General features: G+C 40.2%; 1 protein-coding gene across 3 annotated transcripts in view; it reads right to left on the bottom strand.

The window, feature by feature from the left end:
* The window catches only part of SYNE1 (spectrin repeat containing nuclear envelope protein 1), a 427410-nt gene that overhangs the window by 180821 nt on the left and 228200 nt on the right, over nucleotides 1-18389 (bottom strand). For all 3 annotated transcript variants that reach the window (XM_074368141.1, XM_074368140.1, XM_074368142.1), the window contains 11 exons: nucleotides 18220-18375; nucleotides 17896-18066; nucleotides 16642-16968; nucleotides 15041-15193; nucleotides 14581-14748; nucleotides 12500-12676; nucleotides 10430-10576; nucleotides 6506-6631; nucleotides 5008-5184; nucleotides 3799-4064; nucleotides 105-2265 (listed from right to left, as the gene is read on the bottom strand). In XM_074368141.1, coding sequence (XP_074224242.1) covers nucleotides 105-2265; nucleotides 3799-4064; nucleotides 5008-5184; nucleotides 6506-6631; nucleotides 10430-10576; nucleotides 12500-12676; nucleotides 14581-14748; nucleotides 15041-15193; nucleotides 16642-16968; nucleotides 17896-18066; nucleotides 18220-18375 — 4029 coding nt within the window. The remainder of the gene's footprint in view (nucleotides 1-104; nucleotides 2266-3798; nucleotides 4065-5007; nucleotides 5185-6505; nucleotides 6632-10429; nucleotides 10577-12499; nucleotides 12677-14580; nucleotides 14749-15040; nucleotides 15194-16641; nucleotides 16969-17895; nucleotides 18067-18219; nucleotides 18376-18389) is intronic.

Raw genomic sequence — 18389 nt, 5'->3', positions numbered from 1 at the left:
ATTCTAACCAAAAACCAAAAACCAAAACAGAACAAAGAATTCCTCATACTTGTTTACAAAGCAGCAAAGTGGGAAACAGAAAGGAGAATCCCGGTCGTACCGACCTGTCTGGTGCGCAGAGCTTCCTGAACGTCCCCGTCCAGCTCTGCGAGTTCAGCCAGGGTGTGCTGCAGGTCGGCGGAAATCAGCTCCTTAGCCTTCGTGAACTTCTCCTGCTCTCTGTCACTCAGGGCGTTCATTATCCTCAGGCTGGACTGCACCTCTTCCTGGTGAATCTGGACCTTCCTGATCTCCTCCTGGATGTCCCGCAGGTTCAGGTCCAGGCACAGCGGCCCACTGAGCTCGGCCTTCACCCCACTCAGCCAGTCCAGGGAGCGGCTCAGCTCCGTCTGGAAGTCCCTGCTCTGCACCATGCGACTCTCGCACTCTGTCACCGTCGCGCCGATGGCGGAAGTCAACTGTTTTAGCTCCTCTTGCCAGGACTGCATCTGATGCTTGGCTTTCTCATAAGCCAAGGGATCAAGGTGCGGAACCAGATCTTCAAGATGCACGGCCACTCGTTTTAGCAGAATGCCTGACTCCCGGAGGCTTCCTGCCAGGGAGTGGTACAGTTTGAGCTTCTCCTCTGCGGGCAGTGTCTCCTCATTCACCTTGGACTGCTCTGTTTTCACACCCTCTAGCTGTTTCTCTAGCTGTTGGCACATCTTTTCGTGCTCCTGATAAGCACTGGTGGTGTCTTCTAGTAAGCTAACCCTTTGTTCTGTTTGTCGCTTCAGCCTGTGGTACAAGGTGACGAGATGCAGCATCTTATCCGGCTGCCACGGCTGCCCGGTGCTGCGAAAACTTTCTTTCTTCTGGTTCAGCTCATCTACCGCCTCCGCGAGGCCCGCCACCTCTCCCGCCAGAGCCCTGCAGCCATCCTGAAGGGACAGGGCTTCTCCCACCACCAGGTCAGTGGGGACTTGGCTCATCTTTGAGAACTGGTCTTCCAGTTCACTCAGAGTCTGGGTGGTCAACTCGATCAAGGAAGCGTATTCCTTCTGAGCAAGGATGGCCTCTTGGACTTTATAGAACTTGTCTTTGGCCAAGTCAACAATGACATTGAACTGCAGGGGCAGTGCACTGAGCTTCTCGTTGAGGTAGGAATGATCGACTTCATTCAGTGACGGCAGCATGGCCTGCCCGGTTCTCTGGAGCGTAAAGAGGAGATTTTCATATTCTGGAGACTGCTCAAGGATGTGCTGGTACTTGGCCAGTTGCGTATGAAGCTCAGGACTCTCGTTCATTAGGTTGATCTCAGGAAATGTAATAATATCTGCTTGTTTTAGCCAGTGACAAGCTTTATCAAAATCTTCTTTAAAATGCTTCCTAGAAACCAAGTTTTTCTCTAATTCCTGGAGCCTATGGCTACACTTTTGTAAAACGGTGTCATAGACACTCTGCAGCTCCTGAAGCTTACCCAGCACTTCATTCTTTTCCTGCTCTGTGGCTCCTTTCATCAGTTCACGGCCCTGGGCCCAGAGTCCAGTGACTTCGTTCTGGTAAGTCTTGAGGCTGGCTTGTGCGCTCCTGCAGGTTTTAACTTGTTTGCTCACGTCATCCGGTAACAGGCATATGTGTTCCCGGAACATTATCTTGCGCTCGTGTTGCTGAATTTGGCTGGTCGCCTGGAACACCGCTATTAGAAACTGGGTTTTCTCAGACAAAGCCTTGTTCAGATACTTTCGTCTCTGGCCCACTAAGTCGCTGAGACTGTTCACATGCCTCTGTGCATCAGAGAGTGCCTTCTGGATCATCTGCCTCTCGTTTAGGCCAAGGTCAGTCATCACTCGGTCAGCATCCTTAATAAGTGATTTCAGGAGCATCTGCTTGGCCTCCAGTTCGCTGCAAATGGCCAGGTGGTCCATGAGAAGGCTCTGAGCCATATCAGGCGGGGGGCTCTGCTTCAGGGCCTCGGCAATGGTGGGTTGCTGCTCCTCTGCCCACTGCATCAGCTCCTGAAATCTGGACCGAACCACACTTAACTCCTCCAGGTTGGTGATGGATGCTTGGATTTTCCTTTTGACAAGGTCTTCCAGCTGAAACCAACGTTGTTCCAGGTGGCTTGTCTGTTCCTTGACTAATTCCTTGTCATCTAAATTCAGATGTTCGACCATTTTCTGCTTCCGCTCTTTCAGATCGTCAATGGCCTGCTTTCTCTCCTGCAGGGCCAGTGCTAACTTTCTCAAAGCTTCCAGGTGGACGGCTGTACTCTCTGCATCGGACCTATATATTTATTAAGAGACAGACAAGCAAGTTAACCTCAGTCAATACCCGTGTTTGTTGCGATCATGTTAAATTACACATGACCATCTTCTTCAAGTGAGTGTTCTCAGCTTAGAGTGGCTCAATTCATGGCTTATTGACAGAGATGCTGTGGTTCTTGTGGAAAGTAAGACTCCTATATTCCTATATCAGAAGTTGAAACAAAGCAAGCTTTCTGGACACTTCTTCTCTGCACTTCTTCTAGCTAAGGCTGTGCTCCCATCGCATTTGACATGTGCTTTTAGCTTCTGCTTCTGGCCTCATCAACTGAGCAGGATCCGCATATTAAAAAGATCCCTTGATGACTTGCGTAAACACTAAACATTGAGAAGCAATGATCTACTGCATTCTTGAAAATGGCACTTAAGGAAATTAAGTGATTTAGGATTTATGTGCTGAGAAGAAGCCCCAGTGGACAATCTGGTGCTGGATCGTACCATCTGGAAGATACAATCAATGGCTCTAACAGCTGCTCATCTGTGTCACTTAGATATTTTTTGTTTATCATTAAAAATCTTTAAAAATAGGTGTGAAATGCAAAGAATTTTCATCTGACTACAAGACACACAGGAGAAAATGGAATCTTACTGTCTTTTTCATTTACAAAATGATTAGTTCTGAAGTGTGAGATAGAGTGTTTGGGAGGCCACATGATGAGTTCTGTTTGGGACGGATTAGGTCTGAGGTGTTTGTGGGTTAACCAGATGGAGGTGCCCATTGAAAGCCTCAAAGAAGGGTCTTTGCTGATATTGGATTCATCCCAAAGACCAGTAAGATGCTGAGCATCGAGAAAAAGTAAACAAATCAGAAAATAGTGTACCTCCTCCCCCAAACCAACCAAACAGCCACAATTTAACTACATCTAGAATAATGTTGCCAGTTTTAGCTGCTACAAATGAATAAATCTGGGCAGAAGAAGTACAGGTTTTAATAATCATAGTGATCAGAGGTACAGAAAGATTTCCCCAAGAATACTCAGTGTATGTGCTATAAAATCACAAAAAACACACACCGAGTTTAGATTGTTCACTAAGTTCTAGAACACCACAGGTACAAGACAAAACTTGACTGCATTACATAGAATGCGTTCTTTTAGAGAACTGACAAGAAGCCTATGGAATTAGAGACTCAAGAAGGATTCATTTCATAAATTCATAGATGGTAGTCCCACAGCTGGTAATTAAACAAAACTAGAAACATTCTTGGGATAGTCTTTGAAGTCACAGCGTAAGTCTTTGAAATATTCCTTGAGGTCACTGGTAAAAGTGGCACTGTTTTCAAACATTTTCTTGTTACCCACTGGTTAAATTAACATTGAGTGAAGAAAATCATGACTCTGTTTCCATATGATGACATCAGGTTCTCAATAATGTTTTATCAGTATTTACAATGGTAGAAAACAGATGTTTATAATGAAAGATATTTTTGATTTTTACAGAAATTAAGAAATTTCTGGGTTAGCATGTTGGCGACCCACTGGGGAACTGCTGTTACCTGGCTAAGTTATCCCATTCTGTGGTGAATTTTTCTAAGAACACTTCAACGACGTCCAAGCAGTCATGGTAATCTCTTGTTCTCTGAAGATCCTCTTCCCTTTGCAAGCACAGATTGGTGGACTGAAGGCATAGATCCAGCCACTGGTCATTTAAATGACTTATTTCCTTGTGTTCAGGAGACTCCTGTTTCTTGGTTAACTTGTCTACCTTTTCTGTAATCGTGGTCACTGATGCCTGTTTGCTCTGTAGTTTCTTAAGAAAATCCTAAAGGACAACAATAAAATAAATAACATGTAATAACTCGTCTCCACAGATAAATACAGATTGAGGCAAAGATACAATACATTTGAACACTTTAAGTTACTGAAGAATGTATAATGAAGGACAAAGAGAAAATCTAAACGTCATCATACCTCCTTACGAACACAAATTTCCAAGAGTGTAAGAATCAAAGGGTAACTGTGGTATTTTCTTTTGTTGTGTTTCTTTGAAAAGTATAAAAAGAAACTGATACATGTGAAACAATACGATAGCCACTAAGGAGAGACGTTAATATTTTATCTTAAAGTGCCTCCTTAGTTTTCTAAAAATGCTTAACGCTCATGCTATTGGGGAGAAAAAACAACTAATTTACGTCCTCTCAATTCTTCTTTCTGCATATGCAAACAGTCTTCCAATAGAAAATATAAATGGCTGATCATTATACAGAAAAAATAAATCTTAAACTTTGTTAAACATCTGGTACAACTTCCAGTCAAGTTAATATACTTATAATCATTTTCTATGATATTTTAAATTATATAAATATTTTATTACATTTAACTAATTTAAATTAGTTATATGTTAATCAGTATATTTTTTATGCATTAAATATATATTTGATACATTGATACATTTACAATCCTACAGCTTTAGCAATATTGTGATGGACAACTAATAAATTGTAAGACTTCTTGTTTAGAAGGCTCTGCCAGCTAAAGCACAGTTGTTCAGGAACAAACGACAGAGTGAATGTCCTTCAATGCAAGTGGCCAATTGGTGCACCAGGAAAGAATCTGAAAGTTTACTTTCTGATCTGTCCTTTTCTGACACCATGTGAAGGTCATTCTGATTCCATCTTGTTCTTTAGATAACTATGTGTAAGGTTTGGCTAACACACACCCATCCTGGTCTCCTCTGTCTCCCCTGGAGGCCACGTAATTCCTACCTTGACTTGAGAAACCATGTTCTGTGCAATATTTAGCTCCAGTTCTGAGTGTCTCCTCTTCATATTCTGTAGCTGCTGATCAGCATCCTGGAGGTAAATCCAAAGCTCAGCCTTCATGTGCTTGATCTCTTCCCAGCCTTGAGTTAGGTTCTGTGCCTGGGCAAGCCTTTGTTCGATCTCGAGAAAACACAGAAGCAAAAGTTAGCAGCCACAGACACATTTACGTTCCAGTGGATCAGCCTGTCCATGTACAGAGGCCAACACACACGCATACACACAACGATAGATCCAAAAGGAATTATTTATTTGCTCCAAGAAAAACAGATTTTATATTTAGGTTTCCTAAAGATTTTAAATGTCTAAGATTTATGCCATATGTTTTCAATCAGCATTGTGAAGCTCTAGAAGTTTTAACAGTTTTATTGGGTAAGAAGCTGCCCTGATAGTTTTTCACATTGGGAACTTCAGTAGACACATCTGTTTGACTCATCAATCTGGGCCTGGGTTTAACTAGAAAAGACGTTCATTGCTCTCTATTGCCTTTGGCTGATACTTCTTATAAAACACTGAGTTATTAACATTTTGGATATATTTTTAGATTCGCTTCACTGGTTTTTGAAACCATATAATTTATTTCAATAAATAATTTCTTTAAAAAATGTGAATTATATCATTTTTCATAAGGATTTAAAGAGAGATTTGCTCTGATAATATAAAAGTGAAAAAGCTACATTATTTTAATTATTTTAACATCTACGTTATAATTATTTAATTACCGTGACGTCTTTATTACTTTTTTCCTTTAGCTCATTTTACTATTCTGTGAATATTTAACCAATTAAACACCGAAACCAAGTCTTTCTTTTTTTCAAACTTGAACATCTTGCGCTAGAGTTTAAGGCAGCAGCAGCAGCAGCAGCAAACACATGGCCTCTGTGGCGCCATCTGTCTGCTGCAGACAGGTACTGCTAACTCATCACAGCACTTTTTCCAATGAGCCCAGATACAGCTTCAGAATCCTTCTGAACACGACACCCAGTCACTGAAAATGGATTAGAAGGGTCATAACAGATGGCATGCTGCTTGCTATCTTAATAGAAAGCAAGGGTCAGGAACTCCTTTCATAGTAAGTATGACCTAAAGAAAAAGATGGGAAAGGAGAAAAGAACAACAACAACAACAAAAAAAGAGAGAGAGAGAGAAATAGGAAAAGAGGAAGAGAGAATGGTAATTTAGGAGAAAAGAGAAAAGGAAAGAGGTGGAAATGTTTAGCAGTTCCATGGGACTAAATATTTCAGTTCCAACTCAGTGGTAAAAGTATCGAAGTATGCCTACTTTTTTGTGACTCAGCTGAAATTCAAATACATATTTGTTATAAAGGCCACATGAACATTATAGCAGGAATGATCCAGGGAGTTCCCCCCACCCCCACATCTAACATTCAGGCAAGAGAACACAATAAAGCAAACACATTCAATGTCATATTTAAACTTTTTACCATTTGTTCTGTTTGTTGAATGTCTTTTGCTGTGGTTTTCACTGAAGAGTTTGACAAGTCACACATGGAGCAAAGGAGATCTAAGTAGGTCCTTGCCTGTTCCTGCAAAGCTCGGAAGTGTTTGACCTGAAAAAAAAAAAAAACTTTTCAGAATGAAAGAGACGCCTGCTATATTTAGACAGCAAATATCTGAACTGTTTGTAGTCTTCTGTTGACATTTCAAAAATAAACCTTTCTCTGCTCAGTATTTTCAGTGTTATAATGACACAGTTACTCACAAGAAGGATTTCAAAACACACTGGAGGGCTCCATTTGTCCACCAGCTGTTTCTCAATCTAATTAGTCTGTAGGATCTGGGAAAGGGAACACCCAAGAAACTTCTGTAATTTTTCCAGGTACTCTGTTCACATTCTAGCTTGTTTTCTATTTCAGAGAAAGAATCGGTTGCCTACTTTGGCCTGTTTTTAACATGTCTTTACATATTCTGGAGACATAAAGGAAAAGGTTCGTTGTGTGTGTGTAGGCTTCATTGGAGTTTGGTAAAAAGGCTGATGGCTGGGCTCTTTTTCTCTGCAGAAGGTTCATGTAGTATTCTTCCCTTTCCATAAACCCAAGAAAGGCTCCTCCAGGTGTATCTTTAACTTATGCACAGAAACACAGAGAAATGTGTTTCTGTAAAGATACTCAGCATCTATTCAGGCTCTGTTTTAGATACTGGGCACAAAGCCATCCCCAAAGCAAAACCGCGGCTTCCACGGAGGCTACCCTCTTATGAGAAAGACAGAGAGCACACAAACACACAAACAAGTATGCAATGCAATGTTTGCTAGCAATGGACACCCTGGGGCAAGGTAAGGGCAGGCAAGTATAATGAAGAAGCACTGTTATTTTGGGATGAACAGACCTCCAACACCTCTCTGAGAAAAAGACTTTGAGTTTGTGGAGGGAGGAAGTTGTGCCATGGGGGTTAGGATGGGGAGCAGCAAACACAAAGCTCTGAGGTTGGAGCAGAGGGACACAGGTAGGAGCAGAGGTCAAAGAAATGGGCAGGAGTCAAACCATGGAGGACCTTTCGGGGACGCTGACCATCTATCCTGATGTGCTGGGTTTATGCTTCTGCGCCTTCTCCACTGCAGCACTACTGACATGAAGCCAGATAATGCTCTGCCGTGGGCTGTCTTGTGCATTGCAAGATGTTCCGCAGCAGCCCTGGCTGATACCCTCGGCACCCCCACCAGTCCTAGTTGGAACAACCAAAAAGTCTTCAGATGTTGTCAAATTTTTCCTGGGGAACAAAATCACTTCTCTGTTCTGACTGAGAACCACTGTTCTGGTCCCAACTGCAATTATGAAATATGGCCTCTTTATTAGAAAAACATTCATTTTTGGAAACCTATCAATAGAGCCTGCTTATCCATGGACTGTAAATCCATTCTAATAAATTTAGAATTTATTCCAAGTGTGATTGGAAGATACCAGGAGAAACATGATCTAACACAGGCCTTAAAAGAATCACACTTACTATGGTGTGGAGAAGAGTCTAGAGGGGTGACAGGAGCAGTGGAAGCAGGTGACCCGTTGTTAGGTGACTGCACGAGTCATATGAGAGGTGATGATGGCCTGACAGTGGGTAGGGGGTGATGGAGGTGGGAAGTGGTCCTCACTTACATCTTTGTGATAAGCGGGGAAGGAGGCATTGACTGCAAGTCGTGTGGGATAAAGTTGACCTTCAGAAACATCAAGTGATTTTCCAAGATCATAGTTAATAATGGAGCCTGACATTTTGACTCATCTCACATCTTTTCCTCTGAGCTGTGTGGTCTGCTTAGACCCATCACTCTCATGTAGGTGTAATAAATACAGATCAACTTCCCATTAAGTCAAAAATAGCACCTAGATTTTTATCCAGTGCTCAACCTGACTGGTATTTCACTTCCAGTTAGTATCCCTGGCCACTAACCAAAAGCCCTCCTCATATGCCCATGACCCAGAGAAAGTTATCTGTCCCGAACAGCTTTTGGAAATGAGAAGAGAATAAGATATTATAATTTTTATTTTATAAACATATTTACTTTAAAAAGGATAATGACTTATTTTAAGATTTATGTAGCTGGCCTGATTCCAAAAGCACTGGGAGCAGCTTGTTGCTTGTCAATGACAAAACAACTGCAAAAGACTTTTGCTAAAATCAACTTCAATTGCAAATCTGATAGTACTTTTTCTCACTTTCCCAAGTTCATGTGTCATGACTTATAAAAACATATATATGGAATTTTTAATGGCATCAAATCAGTCTGTCATTTACTAATGGTGGTGGGGACCATATTATCATCACATACTGATTGAGCCTTTACCATGTGGGAGGCACTGGGGATACACAACGCATCGTGAGGCCAGGACCAAGTTCAACTCTAGCCAGTCAAGGCCTGACCAGAGTCTGACCCCCGTCAGTAGTGGAATTCTCCAGTCACACATCCATGCTCGCCAACGACCCAGGGCCTGCTCAGCTTTACATGAAAGCAGTACGTGCCAAGGGGAATACTAATCAGAACAAAACAACCATAAAAATAAGAACAAAAAGAAACAACAACAAAAAAGCCCCTTCCCCTTCAGAACAACTGAGGTCCAAGTGTTTCCAGTACCTCCAGTTCCCTTCTCAGGCTGCTTTCTAAAGGGGACAGCCCTTTTTGAGAGACTGCAGAAGAGGCAGAAAGCAAAGCAACGAACCACAGAGTCACCTAATCTGGACCCCAAGAAGGAGCAGTGCCCTCCTGTAACCACAGCTGAGTCTGGTGGATGCAGGAAACTTCCTGTTCTAGCAAAAGGTCATCAGGATTCATACTATTTTTCCCTCTCCTTTTTCTTTCTTTTCTTTGTTTGGTAACAAAGGAGAAAAATGAAGCTTTGGTCTGGATTGTTCCGCATAAAGTACACTGGAAACAAATAGCCACAAGACAATGAATGACCCAAGAAAGCTCACAGTTGAATGAAAAAGCAGAATATAGACAATTTTTCATTCATTTCTTGATTCAAGGAGAGCCATGTTTGATTTGTCCTGATCCCACTCTTCATAAGGTATAATACATGCGCTTCCGTGAACCATTTCATAACTTGAGTAATGTAAATCATTTAAGCAAGGAAGTATACTCTGGGGGATGTATTAACTGGACACATTCTCTACGCAGACTAAATGAGCAAGCATATTATTATAATTTCTGTTTGAGATTAAAAAATTGAATTATTTATTTCATACTCTTACTTTGTATCTGGCAGCAATAACCTTTACAATGAAATTCTTTTAAAATGTTTTCTTGGCAGTACATGGAAAAGTTGTTTCATACAAAAGTTTTAAAAATGTCCCTCAAATATTCTGATTACGCCTCAGCAGCAACATTTAAGTATGTAGATGTCAAATTAATATGTACGAGGTTCCTTTCACATGATAACAATGTTTCATTCACCATTCATCCAACAGCTATTTATTAAGTACCTTGCTTTGTGCACAAAAAAATGTGGGAGAGGCTAATATTGCTTTTCTGTTTACAAATCATGTGTATTGTGGTCAGACATCTGAATTTTTTCATTAACTTCCAGAAGCAAGCACACTTATAATCACTTTACATATCAGGACCCAAGAGGCTCAGAGAAATTAACAGTTTATCCATGGTCACCCAGTCGAGTAGGTATCTGAGCTGATCTTTTGGCTACAGTCCCCAGGCTCTTTCTGTTCTCCCAGACTGGCCCTCTGGTTTGCATTCGTCTCTCTGGGTAGAATATGAACACTACTAGGGTCAGGTTCAGATCTTATTTATACTTTTATATCCCCAGCTGCCAGCACAATTTGGCACATCCTACGTACTTAGTATGTTTCCAGGGAATGAATGAATCACAGTATAACATAAACTTTCAGGAGTCACAAACTACCTGCTTCACGGCTTCTGCCCTGCTAAGAGGTGGATACGTGCTTGGCTTTAAATCGGGCTGGACCGCAGAGAGCCAGGCCTGGCACTGTTGCAGAGTGTCCTGTCGGCTGACGTGCTTCTGAAGTTCATGTTCCAGACTCTGGTACACCTGAGACAGAACAATCATGCAGCGGTTGTGAGAGCTGTTTTCTATCTCTAGAAAGATCACTGCAATCAAATGAAACAAATCAACTGTAAATGGATTTCCTCCCCAGGGCTCGCCAGCACCGAAAACATATCTACAGAGTGTGCATATGTTCTATAATGTTGCAAAGCACATGAGCCATGCCCCAGTTTATAACTTCTCAATCCACGCAATACAGTATATTATCCTGGTTAGGGAAAGAGAATGTAGGCAGGGTTAACGTAACGGCAGCAATATGTTAAAATACATAAAATCTTTGAAGTAAATTGGTCAAACATAGAAGTTTTTGCAGCTTTCCCAACGGTATAAATATTGCATTTTTTGTTTAAACTAGAAACTAAAGGTAAAATGCTGTCTATGAAAAGATAACTAATATTTCTCCAACTGAAATGCTTCTGCTTTAGGGGTCGGGTAAATTAGGACTAAATTATAACACAGGGGAGGGGAGAGTTTGATGCCCTGATTTCATCTGAGTAGCTACATTCTAGGACAACGATAATCCAGAATAATCCAAACATTTTTTAATACGTGTATTACTCAACCAGCCAACTTCCATTTCATCCATAAAGATGTATTGAGAAATTACTATGTGTTCCTTAAAATCAAGGTGAAATATTCCTGAGCAAACTACTCATCAAAAGAAAACAAAGAAAGATACGAGGCTAGACTGGCTTTTCTTTCATTATTGAGACAAGAGAAGCAATAACTAAGTTCTGCTTTTCTTAGTCATCCATTAAATTCATCATTTTCATCTGATATTAGGACTATCCCTTATTTATTTTTTATTCCAAGCAGAACTAAAAAGGAAAATGATATTTTGTTCTCTTTAACATTTTTGCAACCTCGAATCATGAGGTTCTGACTCTGTTCTTAGGATTTCATCTGCTTTTTAAAAATTTATTTTTGAAATGTTTGTCTTTCCAACGTTTACCATTAAAAAAAAATTAAGCTGTATCTTCAACACACAGAAAAAGCCCCTACTGCAAAGACAGAGCTCGACACACCCCTGCTGAGTGAGTGGGCGGATGAGTGCCCCAGGGAGCTCCACGCTGCTGTTTTCTCATCTCACTCCCTTTGCTCTTTGTCATCATCTAACGTTATTTGTTACAGTCCTTCATCCGTCTTTTTTAACTTAACTTTTTGAAGGTGGATTTTCCAAGTTTAGGTAGTCAACAATATCACCTAGCATTTTTTTTTTTATTATCATCATGATGAACACAGACAATTTCCCCCATCACTTGTATTTCCCCAGTAATTACTCAGCCCAGTAGCAAAAATACACGGACTTTTTGCAGTGTCATTTATAAATTCTAGAATATTAAAAAGTAATCCACTAACTTTACTTAACTGTTGTTAAAAGGCCGCTTTTTATTTATCTTAGACTTATTTCTGTAACATTAAGAATTCCATTTTAGTGGAAGTATACCTCAAAATTGATACTTACTTCTTTTCTCAATTTCCACATGATACATAAAAATACCGAATTAGAGTAGAACCTAGGCTTCATAGTTACAAAAAATAAGTATTATGAAACTTACAGAATAAACTTATTTTGTTCTGTAAAATAAATGGCAAATTAGACAGAAGCATTGATGGTGTGCAAATAAAAACAAACAAAATTTTAAAAATTTATGCATAATCAATTCATAGAATAAAGGGATTGAGTAAAACCAAATATCTGAAATTCACCACTTTGTCACATTAATTAAATGTATGATGTATTAGTTCTATATTCACATAGCTGTGAAATCTACCCTCTTTTCTGTCTGGACAAACATCAAAACTGTCCCAAAGACTGAAGCTTAAAAACTATTTTTAAAGACTTCTAGCTTGCACAGCCTTTCTCCTTAATTCTTTGTCATTCTAGAACGTTCCTGTGGTGCTCACCCTCTGGGCTGTACTGCAGACGGCTGAGTAACTATCCTTCGTGCCCTGCACATGAGCCTGCACATTTTGTTTAAGTTTCGCTTGAAGGTGGTCTGCACACTGGCTAATCAAATTGTCTCCTTTAATTTTAAGGTTGTTCAAACGGTCTTCAAAGCCAGCAATTTCTTCCATCATTGCCTACAAAAACGAAACAAATACAGAGTTCTCATTATTCCAATTGTAGTCTTTAAATAATCTATTGATCACACAGGAAGTTTAAGATCAATTGTTTCACTGTTTAATGTTTTTAAAAGAGTTTTGCAATTTGTCTTGGTTACCATATCAGCAAATGAAAAAAAAAAAAGTAAGTTTTCAAGAATATTCCACTAGGAAGAGTTAATGAATTTAATGGAGTAAGTTACATAGAGATGATGACATAAACTGTAAGAGGAGTGAATTCATAACTGCTCTGGGAGAGAGAGATCTGCTCCGTGGTATTACTACCAGCAAAAAGGATGTTCATGTATTTTTCAGCTCTATTAATTATAATTCTGGTATAATTTATACCTAAATAATCTAATTACTATTCAGTCTAATTTACTAGTGTTTAATCTATCTAATAGTAGGATCTCTGATTTATGTAATAATCTAATGTCTAAATAAATTATGTAATACTAATTTTCATCTAATACTATTTATATTGATAAAAATAATATTTACCACTTACCATTTATTAAGCACCTGCTATCATCCAGAAACTATATATAAATCTTGATAAGTGTGTATTATTATTATTGTTTTACAGATAAGGAGACTGAAGCACAGAGAGGTTATATAATGTGCTCAAGGTCACACAGTCACCTGGCTTTGGACTTGGTTCTGCCTGACTCCAGCTCGTACACACCACTCGGCCCACACACGTTTACTAGTGAGCTTTCTCAAGAGAGGAAGAACCAACTTTTTCAAATCAGGTTCTGGTTTCCTTACTGCCCTATGATGCTAATGACAAGTAACACATTCCAACACAAGGGTTCCTGGGTCGACACTTCAATATATCTAAGGGAAACCTGGCAGTTTTTCAGCAGCCTAGGGTCCACCACTTTTCTCCCAATGGTGCTGGGTTAACAGTTATTATATGCACCTTATTGAAAAGAACCGTTCCGTCTTCAAGCTGGGACAGAACCACATCGTGAGGTTACTGACGGTATTTCCTCAGTGACAAACAGACTGTATCATTTGGTTACTTTTCTGTTTGTATTTGCTAAATAAAATTTTCTCCTACAGATGGAAATCCTAAAGCCCAGAGAGGTTAACTAGTTGTCCTAAGACTTACTACTAGATATTTACCACATCACGACTAAAACTCAGTTTCCCATTAAGGTCACCCAAAGTGCTCCATGAAATTGTGACCATATGACATCTGTCATCTGGCACATATGATTACTAAAAATACATATTAGTAAAGATAAGAACACTTCATCTCAGTACTGTACTTCGTGGTTTACAAAATACTTTCACATATATTATCCCCCATGATGACCCTAACAGCTACGCAATGGATCTGATATCATTGCTGCCCTTTACAGAGGAGGAAAAGAGGAGGCTCAGAGAGGCTAAGTCCCCCCAGCTAGAAAGAAGAAAGTCTGGCTAGAATCTAGGCCCTCTGATTACTATTTCTATATATTATCTTTTCTAAAATAAAGATTATCTCTTTTTTTTTTCTTTGATCAATTCCTCCATGAAGAACATATTCTGCAATAAAAAACTATTAGCTGGGAAAAATGCTACAAGGTATTCAGAAGTGGAAAGCCAGGATTCAGCGGTTGTTGAAGTCACTTAAATATTAAATTCCACTGTTCTCAATTATCAGGCATTCTTATTTTTTAGGTTTGTTTTTTACGGAAGGGTCACTGATTTAAAGAGTACAGCAAAGCGACCCAGTAATACAAATACATACATATCAGGCAGCCCTGAGACTCATACCTGATTCTTTAAGCACAGTCATTATGATCTAGAAAAAACGTGCGTGTATGCGCACGTGCACACACGGGCACACCTGTGAAAGCCACCCATATCCATTGGCTCTATAGAGATCGGCGTACCTTGTGGTGGGCCAGCTGCTGGGTGATGGTCTCTAGACTGCTTGTCTCCATGAGGTCGGGCGCCACCAGCCGTCCTGACATCTGCAGCAGCCACTTTTCCACCTCTTGGAGCTCGCTGTTGTAATCTTCGTGGTCTCTGACTTTCACCTCGAGACTGCAGACGTGCTCCTGTGAAGCCAGGTGCCCATCAGAAGTGACTTTCTAGCCAAAAATCTACTCAAAGCTTAACAGCTTTAAAACCCCAGTGCAACGGATAGGGTAGGAAAAGTTACACATGTCAGAAAATCACCAGGAGCAGGAAAAAACAGAGTCGTTAACGCCATTTAAAATGCCCATCTGAATAAAAAGGAAAATACCGACCCATTACCAGTCTTTAAAATTTTCTGACAGATAAAAAGGAGCCTGGACCCTCTTTTTGGGAAAGGAACACATTGTTATTGAATTTCGGGTCTCTCCTTACCTTTCCTGCACTGCAGAGATCCTGGTAATCACTTTGAAGTTGATCTATTTTGTCCTTTAAAGTAACATCCTGCACCAGTTCCAGAAGGGCTTCACCTTTCTCTCTCACTGATTTTACTGATGGTTCATGGGACAGCACTGTTTGCTGAAGTGACTTGAATTACAAAGAAAAAAAAAAAAGAGCCAGCTCATCTATGTGATCAAGGCAAATGTATATATGTACACATGTATATATACATATACATACATACTATATATATACACATAATTTATACACATATACACACACGTGGGGATTTATGAGATGATCTACTTTACATAAAGACCTGACATGATTTATAAATCAATAAATGTAAAACAATAAAGAGAGAATGTCTTTTTATGGCTAAGTCAGTTTTAAGATACAGAGTAAAACTAACCCATCAAACAGCACTTCACACGTGCAGAGCGAAGTAGGATAAAGAACTACATTGGGCTAAATTTAACATAGTTCATATTTCTGGCTTCTACCTCGTTCTTTTCAGCAGAGGGGAAAAAAGTCTTAACACAAAATGAAGGGAGCGAGGTGCTATCTTGATTTTGAGTCATGAAGTCAGTTGTAGCTTGAGCTGGATGTGAAGTTAGGGCAACAAATTCCAGCTGCACTGAAGCTAAAAGTGCTATTTAAATATATCAAGAACTCAGAGGAGAGTACAAAAAGCAGCAGTGATTTTTACATGACACCTTCAAACACACGCTATCAGGCTTGGCCCAAAAACCCGGGATAGGAATAGGCATGTTGGCTGGAAGAGGAAAAAGCTTCCAAGAGGAAAAGCTTCGAGGTGAGTCATCACACTGTATTTTTAAAGACTATCCCTAAATCATTCTGGTCAAATTTAGAAAACAAACTATAGAGGCTTCATATAATTCACATAAAAGCTTTCATAATTGTTTCCCAAATATGAATAGGTGAAATATTTGTTTTGTGGGAGGAGGTAATTAGGTTTATTTATTATTATTATTTATTTAATGGAGGTACTGGGGATTGAACCCATGAACTCGTGCATGCTAATCATGTGCTCTACCACTGAGCTGTGCCCTCCCTCCCTCCAAATAGGTGAAATATTTATATCATGAAGACTGATGTCGATATCACCATTCATTCTTTCAAAAACTAATGCCTAAGATTTTAACTATCCCTGGTTAATTAGAATTTATTTTCTTGACAATATGATGTCTTATTTTGAATTTTCATAGGTCAGCTTATAGGCCTTGGGTACCAAAAGATGAAGGAAACAGATAAAATCCACAAGTGAGAGATCCTGATGCCAGGAAGAGTCATTTGGAGGACTCATATACCTGTCACTGTCACACTGTCAGAACAGGTCTCCATTTACTGATACAATCTTTGAATATCAGGCAGATATGATTCCTGAATGGAAAAACCAGTCTGACGTAGTGTATCTAGCCAAATAAATCTACATCACTCACCACCCGCAGCACAGGCACGCTAAGGACGTGTTCCAGCACCCAATGAGGGTGACACAAACCAGGAATCGCATCCCTCCCATTTAGTCCCACATGCCCTCCTCAGGCACCTGTCAGTGAGTAACTGCACACTACCTTGTATTTAGATAACTGGGCTTTTTTCTCATATAGCTCCATTTTGGGCTCTTCGGGAATGTGCAGGATTTCCTGGTATTCTCCTATCCACTGAGTTAGTGCTTTGTATTTATCTGAGAATTCCTTTGCTAAATGAAGGCCTTTTTCCAGAGTCAAGTGCTCTTTCCGGACAGTGCTGGTCAGTTCCTTCAGCTGCTCCACGTGATCATGGATCTCTTTCCTTAATGTCTCTGCTTCGCCATCTTCCAAGTATTTAACAGCCCTCTCTCCTTTCTCTCGGGCTGATTTCAGCAAACTCTGGCCTTTCTCCATGTCTTTTAGCAAACCCTAAGAAGCAGAGTGAGGGGGAAGGAGATACAGAGTTGGCACTATTTCCTTCATTTTAAAGAAAAGCCTTTCAAGTCCCAGTCTTGAGTCCACCGATTTCCCCCTAAAATATGTTTTTGAAGTTTATAACCAGATCTGGGCAGCCAGCAATCAGGAAACCTCTTTTCTTCCTTTCAATAGAGGAATTTAGAAGTCTTGATCAGTGTATCATTTCCAACTCACGGACTTAAGAAAGAACATGATGTTTCTCTCCTCCTTAACAATGCTCCTAAAGATCTGAGTAAGAAGCATAGTGCCATGAATTTGAGATACATTTTTCTTTTAATTTTTTTTAAATTGAAGTATAGTCAGTTACAATGTATCAATTTCTGGTGTACAGCACAATGTCCCAGTCATGCATATACATACATATATTCATTTTCATATTCTTTTTCAGTAAAGGTTATTACAAGATATTGAACATAGTTTCCTGTGCTATACAGAAGAAATTTGTTTTTTATCTATTTTTATATATAGTGGCTAGCATTTGCAAATATCAGACTCCCAAATTTATCCCTTCCCACCCCCTTTCTTTGGGTAACCATAAGGTTGTTTACTCTGCCTGAGAGTCTGTTTCTGATTTTGTAGATGAGTATATTAGTGTCCTCTTTTTTTCTTTTTTCAAGTGTTAAATTAGAATTTAGTTAAGAATTTCGTGAGCAGTCATGTGGAAGTCATTGAGATGACATCACATCCCATCAGAAATAAATGAAAGCCAGTTTTGGGCTTAAAGAGATTATAACTTAGAATTTAGAGTGAAACGAGGAGCCAAGGATCACCAGTCACACAGGGCAGGGCTGAATGCATGCGCTCCCAGTTCCACGTGGGCGAAGGGAACGCTCAGTGAAAGCAGGAGTGCTGGGAGCCAAGTCTGCTACTTGCGCCTACCTCCAGTGTCTTCATTTTTTTCCCCATCATAGCTTTATCTACTTTATCAATCTTGGCAGCCACATTCTTGAAGTTTTTATGAGTAGAGCAGTACCAGTCAGAATAGGAACTTAAGGATAGTTCTGACTCCTCCAAACTCTGGATTTCTTCCTCCAGGAATTGTATTTGTTCCTTTGAAAGAAAAATCAAAAGGGAAGCGTGAATTCAAGACCTGTGCCAGTGCTTCTCTTGATAAACACATATCTTCACTGGAAGTTAATAAAAGGAAGGACATTTGGCTTGCAAAGTCTGTTGGCCTGTAACGAGCAGGGGTGGCCGGCTCACCAGCACTTGGAGGAGAAGGGCTTGGTATCTGGACGTCAGCTGGGTGGCCTGGCAGCCCGTTCGGCTGCTCACGTGGCTCTCGTCCAGGATTTCCTGTGCCCTGGACCCCACGTCCTCAACCTCATCTCTGTACGTGGTGACTTCCTCATGCCACTTCTGAAATGATACAA

Source organism: Camelus bactrianus, chromosome 8 (genome assembly GCF_048773025.1).
Source record: "Camelus bactrianus isolate YW-2024 breed Bactrian camel chromosome 8, ASM4877302v1, whole genome shotgun sequence".
NCBI classification, from domain to species: domain Eukaryota; kingdom Metazoa; phylum Chordata; class Mammalia; order Artiodactyla; family Camelidae; genus Camelus; species Camelus bactrianus.
The sequence above is the reverse complement of the archived record's forward strand: the minus strand, read 5'-3'. Positions and strand labels throughout refer to the sequence as shown.